Here is a 14,653-nt window from a genome sequence, read left to right as displayed (position 1 = left end):
AAGATAGGTGGTCCTTGCATGATTATGACTACCTCATCCCCTCTTCACAGAATTGCAACTCCGGATACACCGCATCACCTAACTTATCTGTCTGAGAGACCGAGAAGACCGGAAACAGGTTATAGGTTGGAGCGACATTGCGGAATGTCAGACAAGTCAAAGCTAGCTTGACTTTACGTGGCTGCCTATCCCCCGCAACTGGATCCCTTGACTGGGCAAGAGTCAACAAGCAAAGATGGCAAATCCCCGGGATACCTCGAGACCACCAAGCGGAAATAAAAAGTACAGATAAAGATGAAGGATGACTCACTCCATTGTGCCCAAGCCCACCCATCGGCTGTTGAGGAGGATAATTTGAAGAAGGCATGTGGGGCTATGAGAGGTGGAGTATGTCGACGAGTGCGAGAAGGCGAGATATGTCGACAGTGCTATTTCAGATGCTAGTATTCGCACTGACCGAATGACCGACGGTATTGTAGGTTGTTTTCGACGGTACTACCAGATGATCCCGGGATAGTCGGTAATCCTATCCTTCCTTTCCTTCCCTTCGCTGCTAATATGTACCGGATGACGAGTGAGGGTGAGGGTGTAGGACGAGCTGGTCGATGGTATAGGATGGCGAGGATGCTGATGGTGATGGCGAAGAGATGGGCGACTTGTGTGATGTGTGTTTTTTTCGTGTGAGAGTATTGGTCTATCTATGTATGGCCGACATTCCCGGGGGGGACCAGAGAGGAAAAGAGCGATCCCATTCCCCTTTTTCCTCTCTCTTCCATGCCGAGCATAATTACCGGAAACGGCAGTCAAAGTGATCGATTTAACTCAGGGACACTCTCTGTTTAACCTTTTGCTTCCCGACCCAATCGAGGAATGCCCATCATACAACTCGCAGTCCGAACCCAACATCAGATCTCTCTTCCAGGTTGCATCAGAGACGAAAACAGGAAACGCGTCGTAAGTCACAAGAATCATGTATGATACGTTATGTGTGTCTTTGGAAGACCGCCTACTCGGACTGATTCGCTCAATCGTCGGCATACAGTCCTTAAGTTGAACAAGGATGACGTACTGGGCTGATCTCATTTAAAAACCGATCCCCTCCTTCATCCTCTGGCATGCGATCTGCGGATATATACGTTGTAGTCAGACAACCTATCGTCCCGAAACATCCTAGTTGATAAAGATTGGATCCGGTTCATCACCATTCTCAAACATCAAAGCGTCGATCAACCTCTCCAAAGGCTGACACAACCTAGAAGGCATCTCGTCCATACCCCTTTGCAATTCCGAAGTCAATCTCAAAGTATTCTGAGTGAGAGCATTCAACGAATGGTTCTCGTGGTTGATGGAACGGGATCGAGACCTATCTCTGAGTGATGCAGTAGATCGACAGAGTATCGTCCTTAGTCTTGATCGGGACCTCGACTCTGACTCTGAGTTTTTGATACCTTTTGAAATACTTAATCTTCTACCTCTCTCAACAAACTTGTGAAATTCGGTAGATGCAGATTGACATGAATCTCGACGGTCGGACCGTTCACTCTCTGGTACCCAAGATTCCCTCATTAGCTAATATCCATCATTCATGTATGTAGATGCTTTATCAACTCACCTTGTGAGTCCCTTCTTGTATTGGCAAGTTCTTCTTCATGATATCGTTGATAGATCGACACACTTTCTTTGATAAATTGCAATCGCCTATTGACAGACGATTTCTCACTCTGACAGGCTACAACTAATTTACTATGATAATATGAATTAAGTGATGACTTATGGCACAGTGGTAAGTGGGTTAATGACTTACTTTGCGAAATCAATGTATTTGTCATCAGCTGGGTCCGATCTATACGAAGTAGCTACGAGAAATACTGAGTCTGCAATAGGACCGAACCTATCATTCTTCTCGATGACTTTCTGTGGAAACTCATCGAAATCATTTCCCGCAATTGACCATTGAGTGGGATCAAGATGATCATCTGAATACTGTAAAGAGGTTCTTTTGGCTCCTGCACAAAGCTCTAACCTGTCGAGGTGAACATCAACATCAGTACGATATTAAATTATACCGAGGGCTCATGAATGAGGGATACTGATATGGTGAGTGGCTAGGGGTATACGATTCTATGCATACAGGTTACCCTCAAATCTCGATAATCCACACAACTTCATTTGCCCTTCAAGATCGATTGAAACATCTTTTTGACACTTGTCATACTCAGATTCATCCAATCTTTTTAGCAATTTCCTATAATCCATCCAGCTAGACGTCAGTGCACGGAACAGGGCGTATTGTATAGGACGCGCTCTACGAACTTACTCATCGGACAGATCCCAGAATTCAGCTTTGAGACCTGGTACTTCAGGTATCTCGTCTGGGTTATACCCAACTAAACTGAAATATGCGAGCCTTTGGGGTCCATCCGTAGGAGATATGGTAATAATTGGATTACCGGGTGAGTCACTGGGGCCGGACCCATTAGTGGTCGTGCTGGAGATAGAAGTTCGTAGAGGAAGTGTACGAGTGTTACTTGATTGTAACTCAGACATGATAGGTCTGCTACTGGTGAGTAGATGATTTGGTGTAGAAACGAAAGTGGGTCAACGAATATATACATTTACATATGCATTTGAACCTTGCCTGCTAAAGCTTTCTATCCAACCGATCAGAAGCATCTGCCAGGAAGGCTTCGGGCTCTTACATTACTACAAACAATATGCTGGTCAGCATGAAAGGAGTAATCTAAAGGCGGTGAAAGTCCTTTCTCACAGAAGAAGCTCAGTGGCTGATCTCATACAAGTGATCGTATTGAGCTCACATGCTGTTAACGTTTTCGGTGCTTCAATACTATCAGATGGTAGCTTATTGTTCATCCAAGATCAGACGTTGGACAAAAGCTGAATGATCCAGTGTCCCCTAGGGTTCGATCTCGTTTGCTTCTTACATGCTCTTAAAGCACGGCAACAGAAGCTTTATTATCGTTTAGCTTAGTATCATGGCCAAACAAAACGCTACTTGTGATGTATGGTAGAAGATTGTTACCTGAGATTGGATGTTCAGCGGTAGCATCTAAAGCATCCAATTGCGATTGTGAGGAAATACAGTACAACAACAATAACGTCAACAATCCCAGTACTGTACCGTTTATAGAGCTCACTTCCCTCCAAATGTTCAGCTTGTACTCTCCCGAAGGGTCAAAGCGTCCAGCAAGTCCTTCAACTCTCTACAGCTCCCTGCCTGTTCCTGTATCTTACTCTCATACGCGTCATGCACAATGATCGACGAATCCAGTGATGAGAGGATTAAGGAACCTATCGCTTGGGTGGGTTCAAAGCGATCGCGCTTGAACAGATTTTTAACCGAGAACGAGCTCTTCCCGCTGCTCGTCGGAGGAAACCATTTCTTCGGCTTCTTTTTGGTGAAGTTTGTACTGTCATCAGCTCCCGACACGAACAAACTTGAATTTGAACAAGCATCTGAATTGCTAGATGTGTAATCTGGGCCTTTGAATCGAAAGTAAATGATCTACCACTCCGTATAAGAGCTCTTAATCCAGTATTGTGAGGGAATGAATTGTCTATTCCTTTCGACTGCGCGATAGGCTGTCCGAAGACTAGTGGAAGTATCAACATTCATGAGCCAGACTTCTCATAGAAATATACTTCAAATTTATCGGACTTACAATTTTGGTTATTCATCGTATCGAACATGTCAACTTTCTTTTTTATATCTCTCAATCTACTATATAGTTCGGAACCTTCTGAGGTACAACACTCATTGAAAATACTATGATAACGTCGAATTCATGAACCCATGAGTCGGCAGTCGGCCATCGTGTCTAATTCGACGGGACTCCAGACTTACCTAGCGTGTAAATCTTCAAGGTGGTGTTTACTGGTCCGATATTCCATTGCTACCTCAAATAAAGATTGACTCGTTGGTCCCATCAAGTCACCAGATGGTATGACACTTCTTCCTAGATAGCGCCAATGATCTAGCGCATGGGATCCATGTGAGAGAGAAAGCGAGCGGAGTCTAGATCCCGTCAAGAGCGATACGCTACAATAGGGATCAATCAGTGTTCATGCCCGGTGAGTATGTTAGATGCTCTTTGAGTCCTTGAGCAGTAGGTGAAATACCAGATAAATTCAAATCAAATTGTGACTTACAACTTTCTTTCGTCCTGTGACAATCTGCAGTTTACCATTTGATCCATCAGATCATTCGGACGCTCAAGGCATGAACGTCCGATCTCCTGTTGCACTCTACTCCAGATTGAGCTGTGAAGTACATCAGGTGAAGTCAACATAATGTCCATGACTAGGGCGTTCAAGCAATTGATCGAGTGTTTGTAGCGTTGTGATCATTTTACTACGATACTGTATATGCCAGAATCCCTCATCTATCCCTGGAAGTTCGATCTCCTTTTGACGTCTTTGCTTCTTACTAGCCGAGCGGGAATGGCTAAAGCGCTTCATCCTCGTCTTTGATGAACTGTCTCGCGTTCGAACGAAGTCGGTTTTAATGTTATCATCCGGTAAAGTATGGGCCATTGAGGATGAAGGTGATGATGATATAGGGGATATAGGTTCTTCCATACTTCCGCTGAATTTTGTCCTATGGGATAAATCCTCACATAAAGTTTCACTATATGCATTACTCTGACGACACTGCTGTGGCTGCCGGATATCATCGTTCACTTGATGTATTACATCTCGAGTAGACACGTTGACACTCTGAGGTGGGAGATCATCTGGCAGACCAACATCGTACTGCGGTTCCCTGAACTCATTTCGATCATCCATATAAGCCGGGTCGATAGTAGCGTTCGAAGGGGATCGAGTGGACGGAGCGATAGTTGTTCCTGATAATGAGCGCGTAGGCATTGAGGCCGACTCAGATTTCAAGGTTGAATATGTTGGTGATGGTTGCCTGTAATCGTGTGCACGGTGACTATAAGAATACAGTATAGGTACTTCTCCCAAAGATGCCAAACCCATGTTCGTATTCCATCGAAGCTCATTTATCGTCGAGTTTAGTTTCTGGACTTGATCGCTGGGGACGATCGTATCCAAGGTGCCTTGCCACAACGGATTTCCCCAAGCTGTCATGTCTTGTTGATGTGGCATCGATATTGGATCTAAGGCCATGATTGAAGTGTCTTGAATTTTCTAGTGACCCATACCTAAACAGTCAACGTAGTGCAGCTTAAGTAAGGAAGATTTGAGGATATTATGTACAGATCAGCAGAGAAGACAGTTTATAGAATCGGAGGACTATTCATATTGGCCAATAAGTAACCTGCTATTGGTTATCGCACGGCACTGAATGTGATAGAGGAGGTTAACCCATTCACTACTAACATTCTGTTGGAGCGTGAACGTAAAAGGAGGAGATATATTACATATCCCTTGAACGGATATCAATCGATATATGATATATATGACCATCCTTTAATCTAGCATTAAACTGTGTGTTAACGAGATGAAGTCAATCGCTCTTTCCTCGGTTTAGGTGCTGATCATTGATCATCCCTCATCCTTTATACCTCTGCACAGCTCTAATCACTTGGGTAAAAAGTGATGAAGACTTCTTCGAAGAAGCTTCACGGTAAATCCATTGAGTAAGTAAGTGTTGATGTACTTTTATCAAGAAGCGTTTGATTATAGAGTCGGTCTGGATCTGTCTACTGCAGAGGTCGATTTTGCAAATTGTACTTTGGAATTGCAAACGACTTCGAAATGTCATCGTCAAGCCCGTCGCGGGTAGGTCGACCTTGGGTTACTACTTGACTCGACATGAAAGGACGATCACGGACATAAGTTACCGTTTTGATGGTCGATGATTACGCTTAGTTAACTTTGTTAGTCGCGTGCCTAACCTACCGGGATGTTCGGACCATGGATCCCTTTCGGCCCCGCTTCCATCTAATCCATCGATTCAGGGTCACAACCAAAAGGTCAGATGAGGACGAGTATGCTGAATGACAATGTCATACTGTAGCATCATATCATCACCACTTCCATCCACATCTGTCTCATAACCTTGTCAGCGGTCACATACCACCAAAAACAGCTGGAATCGCCTATCGAGCAGAAAACCCACAAGATGGTAACCTCACGGAGGGTATCTTATATCCTGCCTTCACCTGACCAACCACCTCCGCTCTTATCGCTCCCACCCCTCGGCCAACAGCGTCAGGGACATCCCTCACCATTCTTTATACCTAAAACGGACGGCTCAGGCGCAAGTACGCCTGGCTCTGCACTCGGATCTCGAAACCCCTTTCTGACTGCTCAAACATCCCTTACTGAGAAGCCATCGCACCCCAGACATTGTCTAGGTATAACTTCCCTGGCATTGGATACCTCTACTCTACTGTCTGAATCGGACTCACCTGGAGGGATACTATATACGGGTGGAAGAGATGGGCTGGTGGCATCTTGGGAACTGAACGTACCACACAAAAAGAGGAGAGGTGGGAGATACGAGATCTTACCTGGAAGAGGTCAGAAGGTGAAATGGGAGAGAATAGGTGATGGAGCTGAATTTTTCGATGATGAGGAGTCTGAAGATGATGAGAATGATAGGTTGAGTAGTGAGGATGAAGGTGATGGATGGGTAGGTGTATCGCAGAACCAAAAGAACAAAGGTGAAATACCTTATGAAGATAGATGGGAGATCGATAAGGATGAAATTGCCAACTCCAAGGTGAGCAACCACATATTACATCATGCTCGCTCAGGTATGGGCAGATCTGACAATTTCCATTGTTGTGATTGATACGATCAGCCCCCGCCGACCACTTTCAGACAATCTGCTCAAACTCACACCGATTGGGTGAACGCGATGCTCCTGTGTAATCTCAACCAAACAGTCATAACAGCTTCATCAGATCGTACGATCAGAGCTTGGAATCCACATGCTTCATCAGACGATCCAGCATCTTTATCGCCTTCACTGGTCGGGAGTCATAGAGACTATGTCAGAGCATTGGCTTGGGCGAAGTACCCAGGATTACTCTTCTCCGGCGCACTGGATAGACATCTCAGTATATGGGATATCAAGAGTCAGGTCCATGAACCTGTCTTCAATATCGATCTGACCAAAGTAGATGACTTTGGTGGAGTAGGATTGGAAGGTGAAAGAGGTAGTGTATACGCTTTAGGGGTCGGTGAGTTAAATCTTGTTCCGACTTCCATTTAAATGTTATTTCCTGACATCCGTTCTACTGGAAACCACAGATCATGCTGGACAGGTTTTAGCTGCCGGAACGCCAGAACGAGTCGTACGACTATGGGATCCTAGAGCTGGTGATCACAGTATCGGAAAGCTCATCGGTCATACAGACTGTGTACGAAGCATCATCTTCAGCGAAGATGGACGATATGTGAGTCGATGGATGGTCAAACCAAACCTTGTGTCCTGCAATGCTGATGTGGACTCATTCTTGGGTCAGATGCTCACCGGATCTTCCGACACCACTATCAAACTATGGTCACTTGCTGCTCACCGATGCTTACATACTTTCAATCATCACGATTCATCCGTATGGGCTCTACACTCTACTCATCCTAATCTCGAACGGTTCTACTCTGGTTCTCGGGACGGATACCTATGTGTCACTGATCTAGAACAATGTGGTGATATTTCGGAGGGAGAATGTGTCGTTCTGGCAAGAGAAGGAGAAGGTCAAACAAATGGTACTTACGAATCGAAGACCGGTGACGAAGGTATTAGATGTATCACCGCAATGGATGATGAGTACGTTTGGACAGCTACTGGTAGTGCCGAGATCAAGCGATGGAGGGACGTAGGACGCAGGGTCGATAGGTTGAATCAGGAGTATGACGGCTTGTCGTACAATATACCTACGGAAAGGAGTCCTCCAACAGACGTTTCCATCACTGTACCCACAGGACTAGGTACACCGTTCTCCCCAAATTCTGCGGCACCCAATGGACAACACGCCACTGAGGCACCCAATGGCACCGAAAATGATGACTTCAGGTCCATTTCATTTGCGCCAACCCCATCACCGCGAAATGGTCCAGCTAGTCCTACTTCACCGAACAATCCGAATGTCTCAACAGCTTCTGCCTTGCCTTCTGCCGTTCGAGATCGAATTACAGGAAATACCTCTCAAAGAGCGACCAGCTTTTCAGGTGCATCTATCGCGAACTCGGTAGCTTCTGAAGACGGTCGGAACAAACTAGGAATAAATGGTATACCTTATCAATCGCTTGTATGTCTCGGAGTGCCCGACTCGCCTTATTCTTTCGGGTTTTCTCAACATCGTCAGGAAGATATGCATCGAGAACCTTCCATGTCTTCCGTTCCTCAAGGTCTAAATGGGCTATTGAAAGCTGAGAATGAATCGCCTAGAAGGATATCATTCCAGATGGATCGTGAACAACCCACTGCTCGGATGGAGTACGAAGATCGAGAGGTCGCATCTGAGGCAATTCCTTTACGGGTTAACCCCGATGAGATTGTAGCTGGGCGAAGTGGATTAGTACGATCGTTAATCCTGAATGACAGACAACATGTCTTGACGGTCGACACGGAGGGTGAAGTTGCAGCGTGGAATATCCTCAGAGGGATCTGTATAGGCAGATTCAGTACGACCGAGGTAGCCGAAGCGTTACATCTTGAAAGAGGAGAAAAGGCCGAACAAGCCGTGAGAAAACATTCGCAAGAGGTTTTAGAGATGGTGAAAGAGAGAGTAGAAGGTGAAACTATGGTCATCACTTGGTGCCAGGTCGATACGAAGATTGGAAGCTTAGTTGTGCATCTTGAAGAAGGCAGGGTCTTTGATGCGGAGGTATATGCAGATGAATTAGGTCTAGAAGGGTTCGAAGGTAGTAAGGAGGATATCAGAAGTGAGTACATACATCTGCCGTCAAGACTGAGAGAAGTGTGCTGATTGTAATGACCTTCCACTGCTTAGTCAATCTCGGCAAATGGGCTTTGGCCAACCTGTTCAGGGGATTGATCAAAGCCGAAGAACGAGAAGTGACCGATCTAGCTGTAAATCAAACACCCAGTACCGTAAATTCAAGTCTACCAAGTAGTGCACCGAGATCACCTGGAATCACACAAATATCAATCGAGAGACCAGCCGATATCCCTCATCCTCACAGGAAGAGAGCTATGACAGGATCCTTTTCCAATCCACGACCACCTTCATTGAATATACCAGGATTGGTTTCTCCCGCAAGTAGACCGGCAGTCTTGCCTGAAGTGTTTGATGAACACTTATCTCGAAGTGCACCTGAGTCTAACAGTTTCTTCCAGAATTTCCAAGCATTAAAAGTTCCGCAATCACCTAGTGTAGCTTCAACTACCAACCCTACCTTGTCACCCAATACGGAAAGGACAAGTGCAACACGTGATTATTTCTCTTCGAAGAGGAAGAATGACCCTTCGCCTTCGAGAGAGTCAACGATGAATACACCTTCCACCCCCGCTGCTTCCAGTACTACTACGGATAAGAAAGGTTTCATGGGAAAGATGAAAGGTCTAGGAAGGAAGAAACAGGCTGAGACTCCCATGAGTCCCGTTGTTGAGAAAGTAGTCACTCCAGAGGATGATGTCAGTTCCTTTCGCCTATACTACAAGTCAATCATATTGAATCGACTAACCTTTGGTTCATGTGTAGGGCCCAAAAATGTCAGAAAGGGAAGCCGAACAACTACGTATCCTCGATACCGTCCGATCCCACCGATTCTCTCCTCCAGGACCATTGGAAGCTCCTTATATCCCTTTACCTCTCTCCACCGCATTGCTCATTTCTGAAGAATCGAAAGATGCCGGCGCATGGGTAGTCACCTATCGATCGCAAGTATCTTCCACTGAGAGGGACATGGAGGATCTCGAGATGAATTCACCTTTGTGGTTATTGGATTACCTGTTCGCGTCAAATACGAGACAAAAGGAACCTGTCAAATTGACTTTCATACTGGAACCTGCACCTGGTAGTGGGATGAAAGAGTTACCTGAAGGGTGAGTGTGGTTCCTGTCGACGTATCTAAACCACATCTCTTCTCATTTGTACCACTGCCAAGAGGGAATGATGGAAAATCGACTAATATATCATTCTACAATACATAGTTCCGCAAGGTTATCCGCCTCAAGAGCCTTAAGAGCGAAAAAGATATCCGCCTTCATCGTAGATAAATTAGATCTATACAATCCATCGAAACTCAAACTCCCTTCATTCGCTTCCCACCATTTACGAAAGGATTCTATGTCACACGGCAGAAGATCTTCCACCTCGAATGAAGATTCTCTGCCGCAACCTGAAGAGATCATAGAGTTAATATGCGGTAACGAAGTGGTCAACCCTAACATTACGCTCGCAACGCTAAAGGCTTATTATGGGAGCGGACCGGATATGTTATTGTATTATAGGTTGAAGAAGGGTATACAGGGTTAAATGTGGATTGTAAAGGGTTGTATCGTTGAGAGAAAGGTATAAGTTCCGATTATGTGAACGTTCTGTTGGAGCGGATTAAAATAAATTGTGGGATAGGTAATCTTTCACCTTTAGTGTCAAGGGATAAATGAGAGAGAAGTAATACGATTATAGTCGTTATGGTGTTAGGAAGGAAGGGAGGAATCACTAAGTAATCTCTTAAAGGATCTTATCTTAGAGTCTTTGTAGCTTGAATGCATTATATACCTTTGTTCTGCTAGAGCACATACTGTGGTCGTACTTGTAAAAAAAAGATCTTCGGCAATAATATCAAGGCCCAGTGGACAATAATGATGAGTAAAGGGAGATACAAGGGGAGGGCATGATAAATGACATTTTACTATATCATCTTGTCACGTATTTATCACGTAAAAATCATAATATACATACCGGCGGTTCTTTTGTATCTCTTCGACGTGAGTACAAATATGCGTTTGATATGAGACACTCCTACCTCGTCTGCTACATCCTTCCTGCATATCGTTCATTACCATCTTTGAGAGTTGACATCCAGAAATTCACATATGTGAGCGTACTCGAGATCGTCTTGTCCTTGTCTATGAACAGCTACTCAAACACCAATTGCCGTTTCTACTATCATCGAAGTGGTAGTTCAGTAATGAGATGAACCTGACTAACACTCAGAAGACTCTTATCGGTGAGTCAAGCCAACCAACCACACGATCCTTCTTCAATTCTGATGAACCTTCCACCATTTGCTTACACTTCCAACGCTTGTAGTGATCTTAGCAATATTCCTAACCTTCATCGCCTTTCTCCTCCTCTTCTGTATCTACTCTTCTCGAAAAGCACGACGAGATATGATCCAAGCTCAAAAAGCGGTCTTAGGTCGTTGGAAGGACAATCCGGGAGGATTTGAGGAATGCACTTTACCGAATTTATCTGTACCTTCTGTTCACACACCTTGTCATAGACACGGATATGATCTTGCTACTTTGCCTGGTGGCGATACTTCGACGAGGGAAGAGAAGAGAGGTAGTGGTCTAGCTGGGATTGGAACGTTTTCAGCATCAAAACCTAGATCAAATTCACATTCGTCTAGTACAAGCAATAGTCGACCTGCCCTACAGTCCTCGCAGCCTTCTTTGACGGGAGTAGGAGAGATGAATCAACCTCGCAAAAATCCGATACCAACTTTATCTCGTCCGATGTCTTGGTCTAGGGGTATACCACGGACGAGATCAAAATAATATCAAAATTGAAATCGAATGTAAGTGATAGATCAATATTCAATCCTAATAAATCGAAATACTTCATCAATTATATGAACCCTCCTCCACCACCCTTACCTCAGAAAAGCTCAGCGAGGTCACCGGGGAGTCATGGGAGTGCTAGAGTAGGGGTTAGGCTGGTAATTAAAGGTGATAGTAGAGGTGGAAGAAGGTGATGTCGGTACATAATTAAATGACTATACGCTGTGTATAAAAATCATGATCTATACGTCACCCAATTCGTTTTAGTTTAACCCTTCGTTTACTCTGTACTGTACATCACAAGTATCATCACTCACATGATATCAATTCTTCTTTATGATTTCTTGAGCAACTTCCAATAGACTTTTCCCAACTATATCAGGTCTTCCACCATAAGTCTCATACCATTTGTTCAAACTCTCAACTTGTTTGTCATGCTCTACCGACTCAGAAGGCAACTCGAGCACCAAAGCAGTTTTGAACCTTTACATTTCCATACAATCAATATCAGCTCAAGATGATTTTGGTACTCGTAATTGATGATAGTTGCCTTACCCAGCTTTCTTAGCCGCTGCCAAGTCCCAAAGATGCGCAGCAACGAACCATCTCTGGCCCTTCCCTCCATCCTCCAACCTCTCACATAGACTGTTGGCGGCTTCGTACACCTCCTTGTGTGGTTTGGCATATCCCACATCATCGCAGCTTACTACACTGGAGATATAGTCTATTATACCGGCTTTGGAGGCGTATCCCTCAGTAGTCGATTTAGCTCCATTGGTGATGATTGCTAACTTGGCTTCGTTGTTTGCTAAGTAGCTGAAAGCCTCTTCCAACGTAGGCGCAGCTGGAAGAGACGATAAGAGTGAAGTTATCCCTTCTAGCTCTGATGACTTGGGGGGAGGTATCGAAAGAGCAGATGAGAGGGATAAAGGTAGAGAGGTTTTGAGGATAGAAGATATCGGAGGAGGAGGCGGGGAAATGAGGGATAGATACTGTTCGGGGTTATCAACAGCATTGGGTGTGAGATGGTTGTTTGTGTACTCACTGTGTAGTCTCTTTGAGCCGAATGGAACTGGAGTAATGCTACTTGTTAGTATCTGCACCATGAAGTATGCCATCACAGCTCACCCAATCCATCACGAATCCCTTACTACCCCACCCTTTTTTCGCCAACCCTTCTCCATATCTCTCTTCGACAGTCTTGACGATATCTTGAAGGGTGAAACACGTCCCGAGGGCATCGAAGCAGATTGTGAGAGTCATGGTAGGTGTTGATGCTACAGTTGATATATGAATGAACTTTCTGATTGCCCCTGCGTTGAGATGACTCCTCTCATGATGTTAGATGGGTAGTCACTTGGATCAATGGTGTCGTCATGATGATCAAAAGTCATTGTCGATTCCGACGGAGAGATATGTGATCCGGGAATGAGCGATGTGATTCCGGGCATAATCCGAGGAGGATGGCTGTTATCATTTACCAGTAGATAAGAAACACAGTTGTCATTCTGAGATGAGATTCAATACCTTCTTTACTTCGTGATCTCCATATCTACCTTGCACATAAGACAGTCAAGACAGAACCTCACCAACAATGACTTTAGGCGGTAGAAAACTCATAAGGTGAGTTTAGCTCAGTCACAGTCACATCAGGTCGGTCATCCGAAGCCGACTTGCTGATTCTATTTGGGTAGTTTCGGTGTAGATGTAGATGCAGTAGCAGGATGGTAAGTCACTTGATCTCTTTCCAACAGTTCATGGGGCTTACAAGTGTACTTGTCTGCTCAGGCTCGGGTCCTATGGTGGGGAAGATTCGCCCGGAGACATCTCGCGAGGAATGTTCGCAGGAGAAGTGGGATGTCCTAGATTACTAAAGCTTTTTGCCAAGTACGGTATAACGACTACATGGTTCATCCCTGGACATAGTTTGGATACCTTCCCGGAAGAGATGGCAGCCGTCAGAGATGCGGGACATGAAATGTAAGTGTAGCTCAGCTAAAAATCGCTTCAAAACATGTCATAGAAGCTAATTCATGGCTGGTATAGTGGATTACACGGCTATTCCCATGAGAACCCTACTGCCATGAGCCCAGAACAACAGAGAGATATCCTCGAACATACTTTCCAGCAACTCACAGAATTTTGCGGTAAACCCCCTGTGGGGAGTGTAGCGCCCTGGTGGGAGGTCAGTAAAGAAGGTACGGAGATGTTATTGGAAAAGGGTATTCTGTACGGTGAGTGAGACCTTATCAAGTGGAAATCCCATGTAGGCCCGTCAAAATCAGATGCACATAATCCCTTTGTGTTTGGCTGACTGTGATTACTCTCAGACCACTCATTCCAACATCACGACTGTCTGCCATATTACCTTCGAATGGGCGATAGTTGGAAACCCATCGATTACAAAGAGAAAGCTAAGAGCTGGATGGAACCGTTGAAGAAGGGCGAAACGACTGGGATGGTTCAGATACCTGCTAATTGGGATGTAAGTCCAAGCTTGACTGTCATATCGAATTGAATGTAACACCGACATACCATTTCTGATCGTATACAGCTCGATGACCTACCACCTATGATGTTCGTCAAAGGATCTTCGAACGGTTTTGTCGATGCCCGAACGATCGAAAATAAATGGAAAGATCATTTCACCTATTGTCTGAGGGAATACCCAGATGGGTTCTGTATGCCTATCACCATTCATCCAGACGTCTCAGGTAGACCTCGTAAGTGAACATTCTACACTTGGCTTATCGTTATCTCCGGATACACTCAGTTAGAGTAACATCGCTTACTGGTCCACGGGTGATTAGACGTTCTTATGATGCTTGAACGATTCATCGAATGGGTAAACACCCATGATGGTATAGAATGGGTACCTATGAAAGATATCCAAGAACAGTTTAGGAAATCCAATGCTGCTCCACAAGGAGCCGTGATGCCTAAGGGTTTATAGGTAAAGGGGAA

The 14,653-nt window shown here is 44.9% G+C and overlaps 7 protein-coding genes across 7 annotated transcripts; 3 read left to right on the top strand and 4 right to left on the bottom strand.

Annotated features, from left to right (window-relative positions):
* Positions 1-28: 28 nt before the first annotated feature.
* V865_003292 (uncharacterized protein) lies at positions 29-367 on the bottom strand (the record flags this gene model as incomplete). Its single annotated transcript, XM_066227089.1, has 2 exons — positions 29-211; positions 311-367. The coding sequence occupies 2 exons, from the start codon at positions 365-367 to the stop codon at positions 29-31; spliced, it is 240 nt and encodes a 79-aa protein (XP_066083186.1).
* An 803-nt stretch (positions 368-1,170) lies between these two features.
* Positions 1,171-2,547, bottom strand: V865_003291 (uncharacterized protein; the record flags this gene model as incomplete). Its single annotated transcript, XM_066227088.1, has 5 exons — positions 1,171-1,544; positions 1,613-1,743; positions 1,805-2,023; positions 2,132-2,245; positions 2,318-2,547. 5 exons carry the CDS (start codon positions 2,545-2,547, stop codon positions 1,171-1,173), a joined length of 1,068 nt encoding a protein of 355 aa, XP_066083185.1.
* Positions 2,548-4,290: 1,743 nt separating this feature from the next.
* V865_003290 (uncharacterized protein) lies at positions 4,291-5,148 on the bottom strand (the record flags this gene model as incomplete). Its single annotated transcript, XM_066227087.1, has 1 exon — positions 4,291-5,148. One exon carries the CDS (start codon positions 5,146-5,148, stop codon positions 4,291-4,293), a length of 858 nt encoding a protein of 285 aa, XP_066083184.1.
* Positions 5,149-6,106: 958 nt separating this feature from the next.
* Positions 6,107-10,436, top strand: V865_003289 (uncharacterized protein; the record flags this gene model as incomplete). Its single annotated transcript, XM_066227086.1, has 7 exons — positions 6,107-6,709; positions 6,791-7,172; positions 7,243-7,388; positions 7,458-8,880; positions 8,949-9,592; positions 9,660-10,003; positions 10,112-10,436. 7 exons carry the CDS (start codon positions 6,107-6,109, stop codon positions 10,434-10,436), a joined length of 3,867 nt encoding a protein of 1,288 aa, XP_066083183.1.
* A 663-nt stretch (positions 10,437-11,099) lies between these two features.
* V865_003288 (uncharacterized protein) lies at positions 11,100-11,883 on the top strand (the record flags this gene model as incomplete). Its single annotated transcript, XM_066227085.1, has 3 exons — positions 11,100-11,133; positions 11,217-11,590; positions 11,659-11,883. 3 exons carry the CDS (start codon positions 11,100-11,102, stop codon positions 11,881-11,883), a joined length of 633 nt encoding a protein of 210 aa, XP_066083182.1.
* Positions 11,884-12,012: 129 nt separating this feature from the next.
* On the bottom strand, positions 12,013-12,952 carry V865_003287 (haloacid dehalogenase, type II; the record flags this gene model as incomplete). The annotated part of the gene is made up of 4 exons (XM_066227084.1): positions 12,013-12,172; positions 12,245-12,681; positions 12,735-12,761; positions 12,818-12,952. The coding sequence occupies 4 exons, from the start codon at positions 12,950-12,952 to the stop codon at positions 12,013-12,015; spliced, it is 759 nt and encodes a 252-aa protein (XP_066083181.1).
* Positions 12,953-13,283: 331 nt separating this feature from the next.
* Positions 13,284-14,642, top strand: V865_003286 (uncharacterized protein; the record flags this gene model as incomplete). Its single annotated transcript, XM_066227083.1, has 7 exons — positions 13,284-13,312; positions 13,384-13,416; positions 13,478-13,669; positions 13,736-13,923; positions 14,020-14,174; positions 14,244-14,412; positions 14,500-14,642. The coding sequence occupies 7 exons, from the start codon at positions 13,284-13,286 to the stop codon at positions 14,640-14,642; spliced, it is 909 nt and encodes a 302-aa protein (XP_066083180.1).
* Positions 14,643-14,653: the final 11 nt, after the last annotated feature.

This window comes from Kwoniella europaea, chromosome 1, assembly GCF_036810445.1.
Source record: "Kwoniella europaea PYCC6329 chromosome 1, complete sequence".
Lineage (NCBI taxonomy): Eukaryota > Fungi > Basidiomycota > Tremellomycetes > Tremellales > Cryptococcaceae > Kwoniella > Kwoniella europaea.
The sequence above is the reverse complement of the archived record's forward strand: the minus strand, read 5'-3'. Positions and strand labels throughout refer to the sequence as shown.